We start from the raw sequence: 23,869 nt of genomic DNA on the forward strand, positions 1-23,869 counted from the left end.
GGCTTACATCACAAGATACATGGGACCCGGGGCCCCAAGGCATCCCTCCCGCAGGGCACTCGGTGCCTGGATTCCGCAGGAAGACCTTTTTTCTTTTTGGTTGGTTGGTTTGTTTCCAAAGAAATCATCTCTGACTGCTACTACTTTAAATTTGTTTTTCAATAAAAGTACACAATACTGACAGAAAGAAAGGGTGACGTGGAGGACAAGCAGGGAGCAGCAGACGGCGGAGAATGGGGAGAGCAGCGCCCACACCAGCATCCATTCGTGGGGCGGGAACCTCTGCCCCGTGTCAGCGCGCCTGGCCCAGCCCCGGCCTCGTTGCCTCCTCATTCCCCGCCCGACGGTCTAACAGGGAAGAACAGTGCTACGGCCCCTCGGTGGGAGCTCCCTATCTCACTGCCTTAGCCGTTTGTTCAGGACACAGCAGAACCCATCTTGCTCCCAAAACCATCCCCAAAGCAGGTTCCATCAGCACGAGACATGGCAGCAAGTGCCCGGCTGACACAGAAGAGTCTTGGCCTGGGACCACAGACTACTGGAAAGCCTTCAGTAACCTGAACCCTTAATTAGTGCACATGGCTTTGCAGACCCACCCCCATCCTGCAGAGGGTCTAGTGCAGCGGGCCTCAACCTGTGGGTTGCGAACCCTTTGGGGCTCGAACAACCCTTTCACAGGGGTCGCCTAAGACACAGCAGTAGCAAAATTACTGTTATGTAATAGCAACAAAAATAATTTCATGGTTGGGGGTCACCACAACATGAGGAACTGTATTAAAGGGTCGTGGCATCAGGAAGGTTGGAACCACTGGTCTAGAGGGACCTCTGAGAAGCCAAGGCCACTGAACATCACCAAACTCAAGAACCCTGCTGCTGAAGGAAAACCACATACACAGACACAATAAAAATCAATCATGTTTCCCAAGCAAATGCAAAGAATGTTTAAATTTCATGTGTCTCCTCTGCCTCCCATCCTACGGGCATTTGCTGTGCTCGGACCCAGCAAGGGCTAATGCCCCGGGATGCGAGCACTGGCCCTGGGAGGAGGCCAGGAGCGGCTGCTGGCTTCGGGAGTCCAGCTGCTAAATCACTCCGGTAAAGCTTGTCAGCCTGTCGTTCACCTTCCCCTCCTCTTCCTCCTCCCTCACCCCACTCCCTCCTCCTTTAAAGAAAACCAGAAAACTCGTATTGGTACTGATTTCAAAACACTCCCAATTTATTTTCTTTTAAATTTGTTTTTGTTTTCTTTAAAAGAGACATTTACCAGGTACCTTACTCTAAAATAATTTATCATTGTATGCCAAGAGGCAAAAACAGTAATACCTCTGGACACACACTGCGAGTGTCGCTTCTTCGGCACGAGCAGGAGACACCCACAGAGCCGTGATCGGCGGCGTGAATGGCGGGAGCCCTGACGGCCCGCCGTGCACATGCCTCCCTGGGACCTGACTCAACGTCAAGTGGAAGGAGGATGAGAAATAAAATGTACAGCATAATTATATCTATTTTTAAAAACTCTGTGGTACAGATAGAAAAAAGAAAACCATCAAAAGGCTGTATTTTTATGCTCTGGTGTTGGAAATATTTTGTTTACGGTATTCTCCCCTTCTGTTTCCTACTAAACTTTAAAAATAATCTTTAGTGAGCAAATGTTTCTTTGAAAAGTTTATTTTGAAGTTACTTTCATTCATTATTTAGAAGGTATTTTAAGTGTCCTTCTGAAAACAGTCATTCTTTAATCATGCGGTGTGTTACTGACCGGAGCCCTGCAGTTCTCTGGTCTGGCACGTGAATCCCTGCGGCCCGTCCACAGCTCTTTCTCCCCACAGAGCCTTATCTGATCGCCCATCTCTCCGTGATCACACGGCTTGTTTTACAAAGCCCCCAAGAACAAAGCAAACATCTAGGTTAAACACACTAGATAGAGTTGGACTTGGGTGAAAATGGCTTTGCCTTTCTTCACAACCATTTGTTCCAACCGCAGTGTTTGCGCCACATTAAGTAAACACTGCTAAAAGAAATCAGACAAAATCCGCATTTCTTATCGAACCCAAGGCAGAATGCGGTTCTTCTAAAATGTCTTGTGTGTTTTTGTCTATTTCTTCCTAATGCTCTAAGGGGTGCATTAAAGGGACAAAGAGGAGTGAAGCCTAAAGCAGGGATTCATGGGAAGGGTCCCTTTCATTCACCTGCAATTCACAGTGATGTCACTAAACAACCCTGGACTCCTCGTCCAACCAGTCATTCTCACAAATGAATGCTATTAGTGACCGACAAAGAGGTTATGGGTGGCCTAATAAATTATTAGCACACATCCATCACCACCTGGAGGGGTGCGGAGCCCATGTGGGCATGGGGCATGAGGCCTTGGACAACGGAACAGAGAGAATAGAGGTCAGCCTAAGTAGGGTCTCTACAGCCTGGTGGATGAGCCATTCAAGTAACAAGCAAAAATTCACTGCAACCCTTTGTAGGTATCTTCCATTGTTCACCCAGCAGTGGAGGGGAGGGACCAGCAAAGCCAGCTGCATCATGAGATCCTCCCCATATGGAACACTCCCAACGGCGCCACCTCCACAGAGCACACCTGTGAGGGTGGGGCCAAGGGACGCAGGGCAGATGCAGCCTCGCCTCCCTTTGGAAGAGGGCAGGCCAGTGGGCAGATTGTTGTTACCGAGCTCACTCTGTGGCAGGTATGCTTGTCTCATTTAGTCCTAGCTAAGATCTGCCAACATGGCATGACTATCCCCATTTTCCAAGGAGCAAATGGGAGTTCAAAGTGGTGAAGAGCACCATCAGTACAAGGCAGAACCTGGATGTGAACCCAGAACTTCCAGCAACAGTCTCATATTGTGCTCTGCTCTACATGCCGCCTGACGAACACCAGCGAGTGGAGGACTTTTTGAGACTGGGTCAGTATAAAGAACCACGAGGGACAGAAAGTTCTTATTTTCAATATCACTTCACAGGAAATACAGGTATGCCCTACAAAGAGAGAAACTACATTTAGACACTTCATCAGAAATGTAAGCTGCAGAGGAACATTTCTCATGTGGCAGCTGCAATGTCAGCAGTCTCTCAATTCACCATTTCCTGTTGAGTGGCCAGTTACACCCACACATGGGCTCACGGGTCTCCACTGAACCACCGCTCTGCTGAACACCAAACCCCTGGGCAATTACTTAGTTCTTTCTCAAGATAACAAAGTCCCCAAAATATTAGGAGATGCGGTCTCAACAACCAAGAAGCCTTGCAGGGTAGAAGGACAAGGAAGGGAGTTAACAGGTCGGAAACCTTGTTCATTGCCAGACACTATGAAAGGCAATTTACATGTGTTTACTATCCAGTTCTTACAGCCACCTTCAGAGGTGCCACTCCCTTCTACAGGGACAAAACCTGGCTCGAAGAGAATTAAGTCAGTCACTTGGCCAAAGGTACCCAGCCATAGATAAGTATGGATCTGGGGTGGCCCCTCGAAAGGTTGACAGATATATGGGAAGTTTTCAGTTTCACGTTAGTTTGGTTTGCTTCAGGTATTATAGAAATATATTTTTTAAAGCATTACATTAATTTAAAATATTCTTGTGTTATTAACACAGACAGTCATCCCTTTAAGAACTTGTTTGCAGCTTGCTAAACACTGTACGTTTAGGGTGCAACTTATGCATGTCTTGGGGTTGCTTCAGAGGTGGCCTGAGTCATCTCCCAGCAGAAGCCCCGCCAGACATCCTAGAGGGGCACACAATGCGCCACTATGACCACAGACTTCAGGTGGACCCTTGCTACCAGGAAATCCACTATTTCCTCTAATCAACTGGCCTCCCACTCTTTGTAATGAGAACCCCAGACACCTGTGCTCGCTCTCCCCGCCCGCGTTCCTGGGCTCCTGCCTCCGTTGGCGAACACGGTGCCTGCTCCTCGCACACGCAGAAGCCGCGCATACGAGCCCTCCCACCCATCAGTGCATGACAAGCCCACGCTCACGGCCCCTCCCAGGGTCTCCCCTCCCCCCGGAGAAGGACCTTCTCCAAGAACCTTCCGTGCCTGGTTATTCTTTCGTTCTCTCAAAGTGAAAACATGCAGATGTGTCTACACTGAAAAACATAAAACAAAGCCCTTCCCTGGCCTGCACACTGCACAGGCCCTCGCCACAGACGCATCTGCAGTTGTCTGTAACGGTCTCCATTCTCCCCTTCCATAAACTTCTTGCTTCATTTTAATGTGGCTCCCATTTATTTCCATCACTCGAGAAAATGGTTCTTGTGGGTGTCATCGCAGACCTCGAGGGGAGGACACCCCAGCGTCGGCGGACGGGGCGCGCGCAGACCACCGCCAGGCCACCGGACGCCCGGCTCCCCGCTTCTGAGACCTCGCCTGGTCGCCTCCTCATGCTCCTCCTCCTCCAGTGACCTTTAAATCACAGCGCAAAGCTTCCCCAGTGCTCCTAGCCGTTACCCAGCACTCGCCCTCGGAGCACCGGGATCCTTCAGAAAAGGGACTAGAAGTCCCAGCTTGTCCCTGCTTGTGCTGAACCTGAACCCCGTCTACCCGGGCGTCTACCCGGGGCGTCTGTCCGCACCGCACCCTCCCCGGAGAGGGGCCTGGGGTCTGCCTGTCCTCCACTGCGTGCCTGGCGCGCATGCTTGTCGGCGGGTAAACGGAGAAGCCTCTGCCTCGATGGCATGTAACTAGACCCATCCATCCGATCATGTCCTCCGCGAGCCCAGCGGGGAAGTCAGGGCAGAAGCAGCGGGAGGCAGGAAGGGACGCCGAGCGGCCGAGCGGCCCGCAGGCCGAGCGAGCAGCTGGGGGCTGCTCAGGGCCCGGGCAGGGCTCGGCCCCAGGCTGCCCGCCACGCCGCCCGGGGTTCCCCTCCTCTCACTGCTGCCTGTATCCGGGAGGCCAACCCAGGACGCCAGGCAGCTTGAGGGGCGTCCCTTTCTAACAGCTAAGAGTCTACTTAACGTAGGAGCTCCTCACGGGAAAAAACTGGGTTTTGTGAATAAGTTGAAAAGCCCGAAGTGGGAGAAATGAAAGCATAAGGTGCCTTACATGATTACCCCCAAATGTCATTGGAGGAGATCAGCTGTGCTCCAGAGTGACCCCAAGAACTGTGCCCAGGCGGCGGCTGGCCCTTGCAGAGGGGCAACCTCGCCCTCGGCCACAGCTGCTGCTCGGGATGCAAGCTGTTTGTGCAGCGAGCTCCTGACCCGGCAAGTAATCTGTCTCCTTGCTTTCTAAAGAGTTTCATATATGGAGAAATATATCTATATACATACATTAAACTGTTTTACTTTCTCAAATTATAACTGACATAGGACTTTAGAAGACATTAAAAGTTAAATGTGGCCCTGGCCAGTTTGGCTCATCGGTTAGAGGGACAGCCTGCGGTCGGGAGAGACCCGGGTTCAGTTCCTGCTGAGGGCATGTACCTCGGTTGCAGTTTGGCCCCGGCCCTGGTTGGTCGTGCGGATGGCAGCCACTCGATGTGTCCCTTACATGTCTATGTATCTCTCTCTCTCTCTCCCCCTCCCACTCTATCTAAACAAAAAAAAAAAAAAGGAAAAAAATGTCCTCAGGTGAGGATTAAAAAAAAAAAAAGTTAAATGTAAAACCTACATTTAAAGGTGAATTTATGATGTCCAAACTTAGATCCTCAAAGGCAAGAAATTCCAATGTCTCAGACTTATTACTAGATTATTAAACATAAAAAATTAACCCAATACTTTCCAACTCTCAATTTCTTTTTGTTTTTTTTCCCCTTTATTGATTTTTAGAGAGAGACGGAGAGGGAAGGAGATAGAAACATCGATGAGAAAGAACATCGACTGGCTGCCTCCTGCACACCCCCCACTGGGGATCGGGCCCACAACCTGCGCATGTGTCCTGACTGGGAATCGAACTGGCGACATCTTGGTGCATGGGTGGAGGCTCAACCACTGAGCACACGGGCCTGGCCCAATTTCTTTACTAAATCTTTTTACAGTGGTTTGGGATGAAGAGCACACTTTTTGCCCTCTGGACAAAATGATGGCTAAGCTGACCCACTGGCAAACCCAACTGCTGCCCATTTGAATTGGCGAGAGAACATGTCATTTTATAGATTATGAAGCATAAAGAAGCTCTTTCAGGATCTTCTCTATGCTAGATTTTTAGTTTTCATTAAGTTATGGACAGTAAAGCAAACAATATAAGAAAAGGTCAACATTAAATAGATTACAACAGCCATCAGAGGACAGATTAGATAGTCTGGTTTTCTTAGAAGGACATCAGAATGTATGGAAAGAACCAACCACTCAGTTAGACAGACTTAGGTTTGAATACTGTCTGCCAATTACCAGCCAACAGCGAACAGTTAGTGACCCTCTGGACCTGGTGTCCCCCAAATGTGGGCAGGTGATGTGGTACTGAGAAAATTAAGCACAACAAATTGTTTCCCAATGATGACAATGTGTAACATTGCATTCATAAATTGGTGAATGTTTGGATATTATAAAAATGAGGGTCAAAATAATTTCTATAAAAATTAGTCTGTATTTTTTTTCTGCTTTTCTATCACTTCAAATGAAGAATAAAAAGTAATGCACTTAGCCCTGGCCAGTGTGGCTCGGCAGTTAGAGTGTTGGCTCGTGGACTGAAGGTTTGACCCCAGCTCCGGTCAGGGTTGTGCGAGAGGCAACCAGTCGGTGTGTCTCTCTCACATTGAGGTTTCTCTCGCTCTCTTTCTCTCCCTCTCCCTGCTCCATTCCACTTTATCTAAAAAATAAAAATAAAAAAATCAATGGAAAATATCCTTGGGTGACGATTAACAACAACAACAAAAGTAATGCATTTTGGTAAAGGACATAATAATATGGACTACAAAATTCCATGATGTTCTGGGAGACACAAGTACCATGTGACCTTATCAAATAATGCAATGATTTTCAATTAGTTTAGAGGAGACTTTTGTCACGGAAAGAAGTAAGAGGACAAATCCCATGCATTGAAAATTATATCAAAACAACCCCTAAATATAAACATTGATGTTACCAGGCTCCCCAGAAAGTCAGGAGCCACCTATGCTCGGGATAAAAGTCTCCTGCGTCCTCTGCTGAGATCTGCCTTCCTGTGCACCGCGGAGCCCAGCTCCCAAAGCCCTGCTTAGACAGCACCAGCCAGAGCTGAGCACGCGAGGGCCACCTGCTGGTTTCTTTCCTGGCCCAATACCTGTTGGTTTTCATTGGCCAGATCTGTACTTAAAGTTCCCATTCAAAATCAGTGTAGGTTTATAAAACTTGTAGCAATTACCTTTTGTATCTAAGGGAAAAGTATGGTAAAAAAGATGAATTAATACTACTATAAATAGAAAAAGGCACAATTTTCTCATTTACAGTTATATTCCTAGTACACAGTGGGTTCCTCTTCTTATTTATTAAATGAGAAGAATAAGGAATGAATGAAATGAACTAAGACTTCATTTAACAATACATTGATTAGGGTAGGCGATTCACAGAGAGGCATGTCTCAGGAATGGCAGAAAAGATACCACAAGACAGTGCCTAGGGACTAAGATGGGAAAACACAGGCATTAATAGGGCCACAGCCACAGACGTTATGCATTAGGATTTGGACCACTGAGTTACTTGGAGTTGCCTGAGATATACATACATACATAGAGAAAGAGAGAGAATGAAAGAGTTTGAATGGAGTACAGCAGCCACAAAACGTCTGTATTTCACTTTGAGATTCAAATCAATGGACGCAGTTTGCTGACTGAGACACACAACAAAGGGGCTTTATGTCCTGCTGGAAGCTTGATAAAAGAGTATGCACTATAAGCCCCACAGTAGGGAGAGATTGTGCTCCATTTGCCAACTGAACAAAGGTTTTGTTTTTTTTTAAAAAAGGCCAAGAGCCCTTCTGCTGTGTTTGTATGGAGTTCACTCACAGTGTGGTTCGTAAGGAGGAGGAGGGTCTCCGCAAGGTATACACTCCATGTCTTGAAAACCAACAAGTTTTGTCTTCCTATAAAATCTAGGAGAAAAAGAAAAAGAAAAGAATCCTTGTTAGCTCTTTCATCTAGGCACTCAGTCCCAGTGAACAGATTACATACATTACTGACAGTTTCCATTACCAGTTCTATTGCTTTAAGAAAGGTTCTCAAAGCCTGAAGTATAGTAGCATCTTAGACAGACGTCCAGAGAGCCCTGTGAGCTGCAGTGAGTGGTAAGAAATGTCGGCTCCACTCAACATCGCTGCAGGTTTTACTCAGCCTCCCTTTTTCTATACTGGGAGTAGGAACATTAAATCTATTTAAATGATAAAACACCTTATAAATAAAGTGCTAGTTTTTGACATTTAAAATTCAGAGACTAAAAAAGTCAAACAAACCATTAAAACAGTAGAAAAATGTAGGGAGGTGTTTATATAATCTTGATATGGGGACATCTTTCTAGGCATGACAAGATTAATTCATATTGATGGAAAAAGACCCAGGAGCCAGAATGGAAGAGATTAACAACTTTGAAAACACACACACACACACACACACACACACACAGAATATTAAAGACAAATGAAGAGCAAAAACCAAGTATCATCAACCTAGTTACTGGGCAAAAGAAAATAAAAAATTAGTTCTGATCACAGCATTTTCTACAACTTAAGTCTATAACGTTAAACTTAAAAATCATTATGGTGAAAGAAAAAACAGGCAAAGAACATTAATTCCCAAAAGAATCACATAACATTTTATAATTTTTATGATTAAAACTAAAAAGAATGACATTAATTTTTAAATTTAACATTAAAGGGTTTAACTTCATTACCAATCAAGTAACTACAAATTGCAATGAAAATACACCATTTTTACTTAAAAAATTGAGAAAATGTTGGTGTAAGAGTAGGCATAGGCACATGTATATATTGCCACTTGGAGGAGGGCAATTTAGCAATACGTCATCAGAACTCAGTTTATTTACCCTATAATTTCATTTTTTTTTAAATGTATCCAAAAGAAATAATCAGGTGGGTAAAACTGTATGTGTAAGAATGCAATCACAGTATTGTTTATAAAAGAAAAGAAGTTAATTGGGCACAATCTCAACACCCAACAGTAGATATGACCAACTATGTTACAATCAAGGCAAAATAACACAAGGTGGGCTTTAGAAACAATCATACAGATTTACCATACATAATTTTTTTAACTCATAAAATATTAAGTGGGGAAAGAAAGTGGGAATATTATAATCCATCATGTATAAACACACTTTAGTATAGATTCTTTGGTAAGGACACTTCTGGTCAGGATGGCGGGTAGGTAAACATGGTATCGTGTCCTCCCACAACCACATCAAAGTTACAACTAAACTACAGAACAACCATCATTCAAAACCACCTAACATCAAGCTGAATGGAAGTCCTACAACTACGAGATTAAAGAAGCCACATGGAGCCCTGGCCGGTGCTCAGCGGTTAGAACATTGGCCTGCGGTCCAGAGAGACCCGGGTTCGGTTCCCGCTAAGGGCACGTACCTCGGTTCAGTTTGTCCCCGGCACCATTTGGTCATGTGGTGGCAGCCACTCGATGTGTCCCTTTCACGTCAATGTTTTTCTCTCTCTCTCTTCCTCTCTCTCCCTCCCACTCTATCTGAACAACAAAAAAAAGAAGCCACATGGAGCCTGGTAGGAGGGCGGAGGGGACGGGCTGGTCCCACACCCACATGTGGCGGATAAAAATCAGGAGGACACCTCGGCTGGGAAGGTCCTCCCTGAGGACTGAGGGGTCCCCGTCCCAAACCAGGTGCCCCGTTCAGGGTTCCAGTGCCAGGAAGAGAATCCCCATCACTTCTGGCTGGAAAACCAGCGGGAACTGAGGCTCAGGGAAGCTGAGGCGGCTGGAGCCCCAGGCAGCTCCTTAAAGGGCCCGCGCACGGACTTATCGGACTCTCTCCCTCTAAGCTCGGAGGGGAGGCAGCTCGAGGGGCGCCAGAGACACACAGGGAAGAACTGAGCTGTTTGGCACTGGAGTGAGGGCTGGAGGGAGGGCTTTCTTGGGGACAAACGTGCTGTCAGAGGCCTTTGTTCCTTTGGTGAGCCCTTCCCTGGGGCGGCAGACAGTCGCCATATCTGGGACTCCAGCAACCTGGCCACACTGGTAGCCCCGCCTTGGTGACTCCCTGAGGCCCCGCCCCACCCAACTTTCAGGCCCACCCAAGCTGTTGCCAGTTGCTTCACCATAGGATTGGCCTGTTTTGGATCCTGTTTCAGGTTTTCCTAAATTCTTTCAAACAAGCAGCATCTGGTCTCAGCGAGCCCCATACCTCTCATTAAGTAATACACAGAAACAAACACAGGGAGGCAGCCAAAATGAGGAGACAAAGAAACAGGTCCCAAATGAAAGAACAGAATAAAACCCCAAGAAAAGAACTAAGTGAAATGGAGAAAAGCAACCTAACAGATGCAGAGTTCAAAATACTGCTTCTAAGGATGCTCAATGAACTTAGTGAGAACCTCAGTGAACTTAGTGAGGGCCTCAAGAGCATAAAAAAGGACCAGTCAGAAATGAAGGAAGCACTAACGAAAATAAAGAATAATTTACACAGATTCAATAGTAAAGTAGGTAAAGCCAAGAAGCAAACCATCGATTTGCAATATAAGGAAGCAAAAAACACCCAATCAGAACAGCAAAAAGAAAAAAGAATCCAACAAAATGAGGATAGTGTAAGGAGCCTCTGGGACAACTTCAAGCATGCCAACATTCGCATCTTGGGGGTGCCAGAAGAAGAGAGAGAACAAGAAATCAAAAACCTATTTGAAACAATAATGGCAGAAAACTTTCCTAACTTGGTGAAGGAAACAGACATACAAGTCCAGGAAGCACAGAGAGTCCCAAACAAGATGAACCCCAAGAGGCCCACACCAAGACACATCATCATAAAAATGCAAAAGGTTCAAGACAAACAGAGAATCTTAAAAGCAGCAAGAGAAAAGCAGTTAGTTACCTACAAGGGAGTTCCCATAAGACTATCAGTTGATTTCTCAAAGAAACTTTGCAGGCCAGAAGGGAGTGGCAAGAAATATTCAGAGTGAGGAAAAGCAAGAACCTACAACCAAGATTACTCTATCCTGCAAAGCTGTCATTTAGAATCGATGGCCATATTAAGAGTTTCCCAGACAAGAAAAAGCTAAAGGAGTTCATCACCACCAAACCATTATTATATGAAATGTTGAAGGGTCTTCCTGAAGAAAAAGATAAAAAATATGAACAAACAAAATGGCAATGAATACACATCTATCGACAATTGAATCTACAAACAAAATGAACAAGCAGAACAGAAACATTCTCATAGATACAGAGAAATTTTGTTGGTTGCCAGATTGGAGGGGGGTTGGAGGAATGGGTGAAAAAGGTGAAGAGATTAAGAAGTACGTACAAATTGATTGTTAGACTGACAAACCTGAAAGGGAAGGGGGTTTGGGGGGTGGGAAGAAATAAACCAAAGAACTTATATGCATAACCAATGGACACAGACAACAGTGTGGGGAAAGGCTGGAACGGGGCGGGAGTTGGGAGGAGGGGGCCAATGGGGGAAAAATGAGGAACATCTGTAATACATTCACCAATAAAGATAAGTTAAAAAAAGAAAAAGATCAAGTTTATAAGGTCAGGTAGAAGAAATTATTTTGTGAAATTGGATAATGCAATAACAAATCTGTATAATTTATAATTGAAACAAAATTTGCATTTGAAACTAGGTAAGTTACTCCAAATATTCAAGACTTTCCTTATTTGCTCAACGTTCCACTTTCATTTGACTGAAAAATCTGTCCAAATGATTGTAATACAATGAGTTCCCACCAAATTTTTTTTTTTTTTTTATCCTCACCCGAGGACATTTTTCCATTTCTTTGTTCAGATAGAGTGGGAGGGAGAGAGAGGAAGAGAGAGAGAGAAACATCGACGTGAAAGGGCCACACCGAGTGGCTGCCACCCGCTCGACCATCCAGGGCCGGGGACAAACTGCAACTGAGGTACATGCCCTTAGCGGGAACCGAACCCGGGTCTCTCTGGACCGCAGACTGACTCTCTAACCGCTGAGCCAAACTGGCCAGGGCCAAATTTTAATTAAAGATATTTACTTTGGAATTTAGAAAGTCAAAATCAAAGAACAAGTTGGAAGATTCACACTTCCTGATATCAAAATATTCCAAAGCTACGTTAGTCAGTGCAATGTGGACTGGCATGAAGAGAGACATGCAGACTGATGAACAGAAGAGAGCCTGCAGACAAACCCTCACGCACAGGGTCAGACGATCTCTGACCAGGGAACAAAGCCCACTCAATGGAGAGAGGGCAATCTCTTCAGCAAACGGTGCTGGGAAAACTGGGTACCCACATGCAAAAGAATAAAGTTGGCTCCTTATCTTACATCATATACAAAAACTTAATTCAAAGCAATGAAAGACCCCAAACTATAATATTCCTGGGAGAAAACATAGGAGAAAAGCTTAATGACATTGAACTTGGCAATAATTTCTTGGACATGACACCAGAAGGCATATATGAAGCAGGCAGCAAAACCAAAAACAGACAAGGGGACCACATCAAACTTAAAATGTGTGCATAAAAGGATACAATCAATGTATATTTACACCCAAACTCATTGAGTTCTATATATTATATATGTACAGCTTTTTACATGTCAATCATACCTTACTTAATAAAGTGGTTTTAAAAAGTAAGTCAGACTGAAATTAGTTTTAAATTATAATAAAATAATAATGATTCCTTCAGGGATTAAAAATAAAAGATACAACAACAGTGAAGGTCAACCTGCAGTAAGGGAGGAAATATTTGCAAATCATATTCTAAGCTGGATAAGCACTTTTATTTATTTTTTCTAAATGTATTTTATTGATTTTTTTTTTTTTAGAGAGGAAGGGAGAGAGAGATAGAAACATTGATGTAAGAGAGAAACATCAATCGGCTGCCTCCTGCACAACCCCTACTTAAGATTGAGCAACCCGGGCATGTGCCCTGACTGGGAATCGAACCTGCGACCTCTCAGTCCATGGGACAACACTCAATCTACTGAGCCACACCGGCTGGACTGGATGAGCACTTTTATTGATTGATTGACTGATTGATTGATTGACTTTTAGAGGATGGTGGAGGGAGAGATAAATAGAAACATCGATGAGAGAGAGCATGGATTGGCTGCCTCCCACATGCCCCCAGTGGGGATCAGAGCCATAACCAGGAATTGAACCTGCGACCTCTTGGTGCGTGGGATGATGCTCAACCAGTGAGCCACGCTGGCTGGGCAAGGATGAACACTTTTAAAACAATGGAAAACCTTGGTAAAAGTCACTGTGTGATTACTGCCTGCATCATACATTCATGCTGGCTTAGAAAAGATGTAAATAAGCTGTGAAACATCATTCAGATGTCTACTAGTTTCTAACTTTCCTGCATCTAAGCATTTATTTAAAGAACGAGCCAACACTGTGGAAACTAAAGCCATGGGTTCAGAGGACCACAGATGGGGTTCAGCACGCGGAAGCACATCTGGTGGGAGCTGCTGGGGAGACTGTACCCTCTCCCACGTGCCAGCAGCACACTCCTGGGCTCTTTCGTGAAAACCTGGTCCTCATGTCCTGTGCTTTGCCCACTCTCTCTGGGCACTGCCCACCTCAGCCCTCAGCCCGCAGCCAGACGCAAGGTGGGCATTATCTCCTGCGGACCTTCTCTTCCCCGGCCCACCAGATGAAGAGAGCACACATACCCAGACATGCTTTTCTCAAAGCTGTAGAAAGGAACACTAGAGATGTGTCAGGTGTTCAGTGTGTGTTCCTCGAATAGATTTGCACAAGGTCAAAACTCTGGGTAATGATCACAGGCACCAATGTCTTCTGAGATTTTAGACCATTACTTTTTTATTAAATAACAGATTTACTGAAATATTTTATAAACCTTAGAATTCATCCATTTAAAATACACAAAGAAATGGTGTTAATATATTCACAGATTTGTGTAATCATAAGTACAATGTATTTTAGAACATTTTCATCAAGCCAAAAAAGAAACTCTGTACCCCACCCCCATTCTCCCGACCCCTACCATCGATCGCCACCAGCCCTAGATAACCACTAACTTACTTTTTCCTTTACACATTTGCCCATTCTGGATACTTCCTGCAATGGAATCATACAATAGGTGGTCTTTTGTGAGTGGATCCTTTCACCTAACATCATGTTTTCTAGTTTCATCCATTTTATAGTATGTATCAGTAAGTCATTCCTTTCATTGCTGAATAAAATTCCAATGTTTGAATACACTCCATTGTGCTTATCTATTCATCAATTGATGTACATTTGGGTTGTTCCGCTTTTGACTATTGTGTATAATGCTGCTATGAACATTTGTGCACAGGGTTTTTTTGTAGATGTGTTTTCAGTTATCTTGGTTATATATCTAAGAGCAGAATCACTGGGTCACACAGCAACTATGTTTAAGAAACTGCTGGACTTTTGCAAAGCAACTACACCATTTTACATTCCCTCCAACAGTGTATGCGGGTTCTAATTTCCCTGCATCCTCGCCAACACTTGTTATTGCCTGTCTTTTTGGTAACAGCCATCCTACCGAGTGTGAAGTATGCAGTTTTAATCTGCATTTCCCTGATGGCATATTTTCATGTGCTTATTGACCATTTGTATATCTTCTTTGGAGAAATGTCCAATCAAATCTTTTGCCCATATTTTAACTGAGTTATTTGCCTTTCTATTATTGAGTTGTAAGAGTTCTTTATGTATTCTAGATAAGACAGTCCCTTATCACATACATAATTTACAAATAGTTTTTCTAATTCTGTGGGTTGTCTTTTCACTTTCTTGATGGTATCCTTTGAAGCACAAAAGATTTTCATTTTGATTAAGTCCAATATAGCTATTTTTTATTCGGTTGCTTATGCTTTTGGTGCAAAATCACTGCTTTTGCGTCTGTTTTGGTCAATAACTTGACCCACCGGCTATTTCCTATCCTGTTCCTGCCTTTCATGTCCAGAGCATTGTCTCCCGCTCTGGACTCCACAAGAGTCCCAGGCCTGTCACTGTGCCACTTGGTCAGAAGCACCCTAATCTTGTGGCATGTTCGCGCCGAGTCCAGCCAGAGGCCCTCCTCTGCCGTGACCTAGGGCCCGGACTGTGGCAGGAGGTTCCCGCGTGTGGCCCCAGCTCCACCACACACTGGCTGAGTGATCTTGCCTGAATAAACTTCAACCTGGACAGGCTTGCTTTCTTCATTTTTAAGACACCGTGAACATTACAAAACATAACTCATGTAAGTGCCTGGCACAGTACAAATGATAAAAGTTTGCTGCTCCTGTGATGCTATTTCTAGTTGTTTTGTCTCTGCGACAAAGCCTGCTTTCCACAGCTCCTGTAATTCTGGGTTCTCTCCTGTCCGTCTTTGATTGACAACACAGGGTGCACCCTACACCCATGAAAGTATTTTACCTTGGAGGAATGCCTCTCACTCCCTAACAGATCATCACCCGTGCCTCCCTGAGGCCCACTCTTCATGTGGAGTCTGTCCCCCAACTGCCTTTTCATCGGGCATATCTACCCACTGTTTGCCCAGGCACACTCACAGTTCCTCTCCTGAGCTTTGCCTCTTCGCCTGGCCCCTTTCTCTCCATGGCCTGGGTTCCTTGGCAATGCACACATTGACGGTGTCCACTATTCACACGTGCTCACTCCCTTCCACCCTCTGTTTTTCGTTTTTAACAATTAAAAACAAATTTTTTTTTCTTTATTGATGTTAGAGAGAGATGAAGGGAGAGGGAGAGAGAGGTAGAAACATCAATGAGAGAGAACATCGACTGGCCGCCTCCTGCATGCCCCCCACTGGGATCGGGCCCACAACCTGGGCATGTGCCCTGACCCAGAATCAAACCAGTGACCTCTTGGTGCAGGGTCGACGCTCAACCACTGACCACACTGGCCGGGCCCACTCTTTCTTTTTCTACGTGACTCTTCCCTCCTCCTGAAGATACCCGGGCCTCTTTGCAGCTTCCCAAATATACCAAGTTCATGTCCACCGTGAGGCCTGCTCTGGCTGCCGGTGTCTCCGGTGCCCTCCCCACGTCACACCGGCACGTTAATACCGCAGCGGGTGGAGCCGTTCCACGGGGCGCGCCTGATCCCCCTTCGCTGCTCTAGGGTTTCTTTTTTCCACAGAAATCATCATCTTCTGCTTTTCTGCATAATTTGCTTCTTTAATATCTATTTAGATATATATTTTTTTAATCCTCACCCAAGGATATTTTTCTATTTATCTTCAGATAGAGTGAGAGGGAGGGAGAGAGGGAAGGAGAGAGAAAAAAAGAGAGAGAGAGAGAGAGAGAAACATCAATGTGAAAGAGACAAATCAACTGGTTGCCTCCTGTACGACTCCGACCAGGGGACAAACTGCTACCGAAGTACATGCTCTTGACCGGAATCAAACCTGAGACTCATTGGTCAGTGACCCAACGCTCTAACTGCTGAGCCAAACGAGCCAGGGCTGTTTAGATATTTTTAAAAACCTTATTAGGATATAAGCTCCACATGAGTAGGGATCTTTGCCTCCCAATCTAAGCAATGCCTAGCTGTGTTATCATTGTAATTAGCTGGTTTATTAATATTACAGGAAGAGAGCAAAGGGAAGGCCAGACATTATAAGCATGGTCACCCGGGCAGCTTCACCAGGAACCTCCCCAGGAAACCACTGGTCCATTCCCTGCGGATCGCTGGGGGAAGGGATTGAACAAAGGGGGAGATGGGCATATGTGCAGTGAAGTTGGGGTGGTGCAGGGGAGGTGCTTCTCTGTCAGTCTAGCCTGGGGAACAACGTATTGGCTAGTGGTAGACCACAATGCAAGCCCATGAAAATATGGGAATACATAACCCCACAGAGAGTTCTCTCTCTCTTGTTCTATTTTGCCCTTGTGCTCTCTTGCTCCATGACCTATACTCGTTAGTGTGCTCGCCTGTTCTCTCTCCACAGCCGGGTGGCCTTAAGCAGCTGTGTAGCCCATGGCCATGCAGACCCCACACGCAGTGGACTGGAGCTGGGAACACAAGCTAAGCTAGCCAGAGGCTGGACTGCACTGGACTTTATATGGAGCAGAAATTCTGGGCAGTGGCCTTGATTCTAGCCTGCTGAAGACAAGATGGCACTTCTCCCATGGGGAGATGGACAGAGATGGGACCTTGGAGGGGAAACTTCCCTAGTTTTATACCATCAATAAAGCTTTCCACAAACCCCATCCTCCCATGGGGGTCTCAGGAAATTCATTTCCCCGTGACACCCCAAGAACTCCACTTCCACCAATAACAGCTGTACCTAAAGCAATGCCTCACGGTTGCTGGACAAATATCTGTTGAAATAGCTGAATGGTCATGATTTGCATTTCTCTGATCTCTAGTGAGGATGAACACATGTGTTTCCGCTTTTGTGAATTGCCTGTTTATTCTCTGGTCCATGTGTCCATGTTCTCTTTTTATTTATATATACTCTGTAGAATCTCTTGACACTCTTCCTTTGTTAGCATGCTTATTCATTTTATTTACAACCAGCACTTGTCACAGTCCATGGCTCGGGCACCAAGAATCCAGTGGGGACTGTTGAGATGCAACGTCATAGGCACTCAACGAATGTGCTCAGGTTAACATCAGTGTGCATTCATATTTGGAAAAGAACAGGAAAAATGTCTGCTTGAAAATAACTGAGTAATTACGAGGGAAAGAAATCATCCTACCTACCCTGGCAAGCAGTCCCCGCAGACAGCGTCGCTGGTGACGGAACAGTTGGCCTTCTGGAAGCGGTTCACCAGCACACAGTCCAGGCAGGGCTTGCACTTCTGGAAGCCCCAGTCCTCCTTGAACCTGTGCAGCCGGCACGTCACACACCGAGCATCCTCCCCGTAGCCAAAGCCACATTCCTGCAGGGATTAACAGGCAATAGAAAGCGATTCAGACACCGCAAGCGTGAAGGAGGAGAGACGCCGGGATGAAAGGAAGACCTGTTCTAGTAATTACTGAGTGCCAGCCTCCTAGAGACAAAGGCCACTCTCCAAGCAAGTTCAAATGTGTCTCCCACTGCTAATCATCTCTCTTACTATGAGAAGTATACTTAGTCATCCACTTTATTCAAGAAGCCAGGAGCATTTGAATAATAATGGTTCTCCAGGACCCCCACCGCGGCTGTGACAGACTGCCGGCATTGCCTCTCCTCTGATGAAGCCAGTGAATGTAGAAACTAACGTCAGTGAATATTCTTTATGTACTTATCAAGGCAGAAAATTAGTACTTTGATATCAACAGTAGTGTTTAAGAAAACGAAGATAACTCCTAAGAAATTCCACAAGTGTACAGGCCTTGAAGTCTGTCCAGCAGAGAGCACCTTGAAATGTTTAGCAGCTTAACACTGTCTGGTAGTAGGAAGATTCCTACATATTTCTCTAAAAACACAGCATTCTTGTTCAGATAAAACTGTAGGCTATGGAAGGTCTTCAATGTCTCCAGATCTGAATGTTAGAACACAGAGCTGTTTTCCAAGAACAGGCAAACAAATGGCTCTTTGACCCCTGTTGTGACCCTTTCCACAAATTCAGGAACTAAACACATTGTAGCAGGTTATCTCATGTAATTATGATGCAACCACAAAAAGAATGAGGCAGATGTGTGCTTGTGATTGTTCAAAGAATAAGCTGTCACAGAGCATTAGAGCATGATCACACCTCTTACAAAACATTAGTGATGAGCACTAACATTTAGTGCTGTGTACTCTGCACCATGAACTTTACAGATGTTCTCTCACTCATTCTTGGGAGGACTCTGACAAATTCCCTCAGGGACTCAGCTCCTGGGATATCAACTACAGATGCAAATCCTACCTAGTTCAAAATTCCCCTTTTTTGGTACATGTCCCTAGCAGGAACCAAACCCGGGACTCTCTGGTCCGCAGGCCGACGCTCCAACCGCTGAGCCAAACCGGCCAGGGCCAAAATTCCCATTTTTAAAATAAAATTTATATATTTTAATTTCTTCATCTATATTTATTTACATAGTCAAGGAACCAATACTTATTGGCCAAAAATTAAATCAAAACTAACACAAAAGCCAGTATCTCCTGTACTCAATAAAGAATAGTATGAGTAATAACACTTCAATCTGGACTTTTTTTTACTGATGAAGTCATTCACATTTTGGAGAAGCGACACCTTCTTTCCTCCTTTTGCTTACTCTGCCTGCCTTTCAAATGCATACCCTGAACAAAACAAAGTGGGGGGGGGTGAGAAAGCAAAAGGCCAACCCTCAATCCCCAGTGCTCTGGCTACACACTGGTCTACACCAAAGCACAGAGGGAGGAGGGAAAACACAATCATTTGATCTGAAGAATTAATTCACAAATTAGAATTTCTTTAAAACCATTAACAGGAATTGGTGGAATTATGAGTTATTCTCAATTCTTATAATTCTGTAATAATTTAGTTTTTTTACAAAAAAAAATCCATTGCTCTAGTAATCAGGAAAAAAGTGAAGATATGTATTCACAAAGAATTTCTTGGGTCATGTGCTAGGTCTTTGTGAGAAGGCCAATGCTATTTTTGGGGGATACTCTGCCCATGGGCAGTGCGGTTCTGCATGGGGACAGAGTGTATTTGTGCTGAGCACTTCAGTTGTTGAGAAAGCCCAGTTCCTCCGAAGGCTTTCTTCAAGCATAGAACAGAGGCTCCCCCCCCCCCCAGGATCAAGGCCAGCAGGTAACCCCTGGGTGGGGGGGACCTCGCTGCTCACAGGCTCAGCATCTCCATGTCAAAGGTTCACAAAGAGGCAATGTTTCAAAATCATGATTGGATCCAGGCCACTTGGACTGTGAGGGTCTCACATACAAGTTAAAACACAACAAAGAAAGGAGAAAGGAAGAGTAGGAGGAAAACAAAGGGAGAGAAAGGAGAAAGAGACGGAAGAGGGGTAACATCTGGGAGTAAATGTCTGACATTTTGTTTTTCAAGCCAGAATGATAGAGGAGGAAAAGTGTATTTTCCTGCCTCGGAGCCAAAGACACGTGAGCTCGGATGCCAACTCTGCCACTTGTCAGCGAAGGTATTTTGGGAACTCTCAGATTCTCAGTCTCTTGATCTACGAAATAGAAATAATAACACCTGCCCTACAAAATTGGTTTGAGGAATAAGCAGGAAAACCTATTAAGCCTCTGAACTATAAAGGAAGCACAGAGTGAACATCTGTCAACAAATACGCGATATCTAGGGCTTTTATTGTTTTGGGTTTTCTACAACCCAATAAACCAACTTTTCTGGTTAAAGTATAGTCACTGGGGAACAGGGAATCTTCAGATCCCTTTTTTTTTTTTAGGTAACTTAAAAGCATTACTTTCCATCTAAAACATTTTTCATGAATAAAAATTTTCTAAAATGAGTCACAATTGCCTGCCTTTTACAGAAGGGTAACTAAAACATAACGTGACCTCTGGTTGAACCAACTGCTGCATTGTGCTCTGGGTATGTGGGCAGTTCTGCTGTTTTAGCGCCCCTGCCAGGCTGTCACCTCTCATTTCTTGTCCTTTCTGAGTGTCATTTTCTCCAAGGATTCACCTGCTCCCTCCATTCCAAGAAAGCGGATTAAGTGATCCAAATAGAAATGAACTTTTCATCTCTTTTGAAAAGGATCACAGACTTTAGTGCAGGGGAGATCTTTGTGCATATTTTTTTATTCCTGACTGTATTCTAGAGTTTATATTGTACACAAGGACAATTTAACCAATGCCTTGTTGCCACAGAGCATTTTGTGTCATTTATGTCATCATTTTGTAGAATGAGGACGTCTTAAAAAAAATTAGGGGTCTAGTCTACTGTGCCCCCAAGTCATGTACAGAAAAAAATGTTCTCCATGCCTCATAGTTGGCCTTCGTTTTCTGGGGATCAACTTACTATTTCTGCTTAGAGTTTATGTTTTGGTGACAGCAATAATAATCTTTATGGCAGATTCAGGTGAGAGGTTAAATAAGGCTCTGTATCAGTTACTACCACAAACCATGCCACAATGTACCAGGTAGGGACTATGAACCATACAGTCTCCTGGGAACTGTCACAGAGATCATTTGGGGAAATGCTATTTAAATATATTTTCTCTAAAGTCTTTGCCAATTTTAAAAAGATAACATTAGCAAACAAGCTTATTATTTTAAAACTTTTAAAAAGTAAATAGCTTGCAGTTATGAAGTGACAATTCTAGATGTTAAATTAACCAGAAATGTTAAATTAATTGAAAATTCAGAGAAGTTATTTCCAAGAAATTAAATTACAGTATAGTGTACAGGGCAGCAATCTCTTTTAGAACAGACTGTCCTACTTCTGAAGCTCTAGAAACAGAGAGGCTGTAATTAATATAAATTAAACAGCATATATGTATTTTCAATCTGAGGTTAGGAATCCATGAATTTGGAGGGCGGCTCTGGGGGGGGGTCAACGCCCCTAATCCCTGCATTGTTCAAGGGTCAACTGTAAATTTTAAATTACCCCCAATATAAATGTCTGCTATGATGTTTTATTTTATTCAGCACAATTAGGTGGTTAAAGTACCTTGAAATCTTCCCCCTTAAAGTCAATAATTACGAAGAGAAAAAGGAGGGTAGAGGGCATTTCTTTCCCCTTCTCTTTTCATCACCTTTTATATTGTAAAACTACTATAACACAAGATTTTTTAAAAAATACACCTTCCTCCCTGGCCGGTTTGGCTCAGTGGTTGGAGCGTCGGCCTGCGGTCCAGAGAGACCTGGGTTCGGTGCCCGCTAAGGGCGCGTACCTCGGTTGCGGTTTGTCCCCGGCCCTGGTTGGGCTGTGTGGGTGGCAGCCACTCGATGTGTCCCTTTCACATCGATGTTTCTCTCTCTCTCTCCCTCCCACTCTATCTGAACAAAAAATGAAAAAATGTCCTCGGGTGAGGATAAAAAAAAAAAAAAATACACCTTCCTTCTCATCTCTAGTCTCTAAATTCCTACTCCCTCCACCCAGGCGCACATTGTTATCAGGTTTTGGGGTAACCTCCCAGAAACATCCTCCGTATGTGCAACTGTCCCGCAACTAACTGTCTTGTTGTCCCCACTGAAAGTGCCTTAGAGGGCACCTCAGATCCAAGTGGGGAGCACCCCACTGCATGCCTGCAGCCTCAGCCACTGCAGAGTCCTGAGCTATCGATGCGTCCGAAGGGCAGGACACAGAGAGCAGCCCGTCTGGTGGATTACACCAGCGCCCATCACTGATCTCACCGTGCATTTAATAGCAATAGTATCAAACCTCTAGGGTTTTTCCTCTATTACTTTTGAATAAAAAGGGGACAATTTCCTTAGGCATATTACTTTCTGTGGCCAGCTATTTTATTTTAATCCTCACCCAAGGATATTTTCTTTCCATTTATCTTCAGATAGAGTGGGAAGGAGAGAAACATTGAAGTGAGAGAGACACTGACTGGCTGCCTCCCACACGACTCGACCAGGAGACCCAACCACAACCCAGGTACGTGCCCCGGACCAGAACCAAACCCACGACTCTTTGATCCAGGGGCTGGCGCTCTAACCGCTGAGCCACAGCGCCAGGGCTGTGGCCAGCTATTATATTACAGTAGGGAACAGAAGAAAAAGTATGAGTGGGCTGTGGTGAAATGAAACAGATTACTGAAGGAGAGTGCAGGTTAGCCATGCTGTGCTCGGCCTGGCCTTTGACAGACTCTCCTGGACCAAGGCCACAGGCTCCTCTGAGCCACTGTCAGCCAGGCCGTTCTCAGGCCTTGTCCTGAAGAGCCCAGCTGTCCAAAAACCCTGTCAAGTCGGTGTAGCTGCAATCTACACCCTCACCCCACCTGCCTCATACTGCTTACCCTCAATATCTTACCAAACGTCCTCATCGACCACCCCCCAGTGATGTCTGATCACCCTGGTTTGCCTTCAGCAACAACCTGTTAGGTCTGTTCGGCCAGAATCCCCTTCCTCCGATGTTTCCTTGTAGCAACGCTCCATCCCGGCCCTGCTCCTCGGTTACAAGCCCACTTGTCCATGTTGCATTTGGAAGTGAGCCCGGTTCTCTGTGGGGTTGTTTCCCCTATGGCAATAGTTCCTGAATAACATGTTTTTATTGCTCGAACCCCTGTTCTGCCCTTTGACACTTTCCCAGTTGCACTGGGCCTCGGGGTGTGTGTGCGTGTGTGTGCATGTGCGTGTGTACATGCGTGTGCATGTGGGGGGGGGTGTGCGTGTGTGTGCGTGTGTGGGGAGAAAGGACGAGGAGGCTGGGGAAGAGTGAGTCAGCCATCGGCCTGGGCCTCAGCATAAAATGTGTGTGCGCTTTCTGGGGCACAGTCTGCCATTAATATCAATGGTAAGAATGTGTTCAGGCTTTAAAATAATCTTACAGTCTTATTTCTGAAATTATAAACTGGTACCTTAAAATTTTAAAGGAAATACCTTCCCTGAATCCCTCAGAAAATATTTCTACAAATAAATTTTGAGGTGGGAAAATAGATACATAACTTTTGTAACGCAGTTCAAAAAACAGCATTGCTGTGGGCTCCTATTCTGCAAACGACACACTACGCTCACAGTCCTCTGGACTGGAGTCTCCCTCCACACTGCGCAGGAGCCTGGCTCGGCCGCTCCTGCGGAGTCTGCCTGGCCAGGCTTCAGCCAGGCTCCGACCTTCTCCGAGGCCCATCTGTGCACAGCCTTGCAGAATCCAGTCTTGGCAAGAAGTCACTTTAACCAGAAGCCCCACCCTCAATATATGATAGGGTTCCTATCCTCCACTGTTGCCAAGGTGACGTC

The 23,869-nt window shown here is 45.0% G+C and overlaps 1 protein-coding gene across 1 annotated transcript in view; it reads right to left on the bottom strand.

Annotated features, from left to right (window-relative positions):
* Positions 1–23,869, bottom strand: part of TNFRSF19 (TNF receptor superfamily member 19) — a 94,598-nt gene that overhangs the window by 41,236 nt on the left and 29,493 nt on the right. The window contains exons 4-5 of the mRNA XM_036250212.1: positions 17,794–17,972; positions 7,931–8,016 (exon numbers count right to left, since the gene is read on the bottom strand). Of these exons, the coding sequence (XP_036106105.1) occupies positions 7,931–8,016; positions 17,794–17,972 (265 nt within the window). The remainder of the gene's footprint in view (positions 1–7,930; positions 8,017–17,793; positions 17,973–23,869) is intronic.

This window comes from Molossus molossus, unplaced genomic scaffold (assembly GCF_014108415.1).
Source record: "Molossus molossus isolate mMolMol1 unplaced genomic scaffold, mMolMol1.p scaffold_m16_p_9, whole genome shotgun sequence".
Taxonomy (NCBI): domain Eukaryota; kingdom Metazoa; phylum Chordata; class Mammalia; order Chiroptera; family Molossidae; genus Molossus; species Molossus molossus.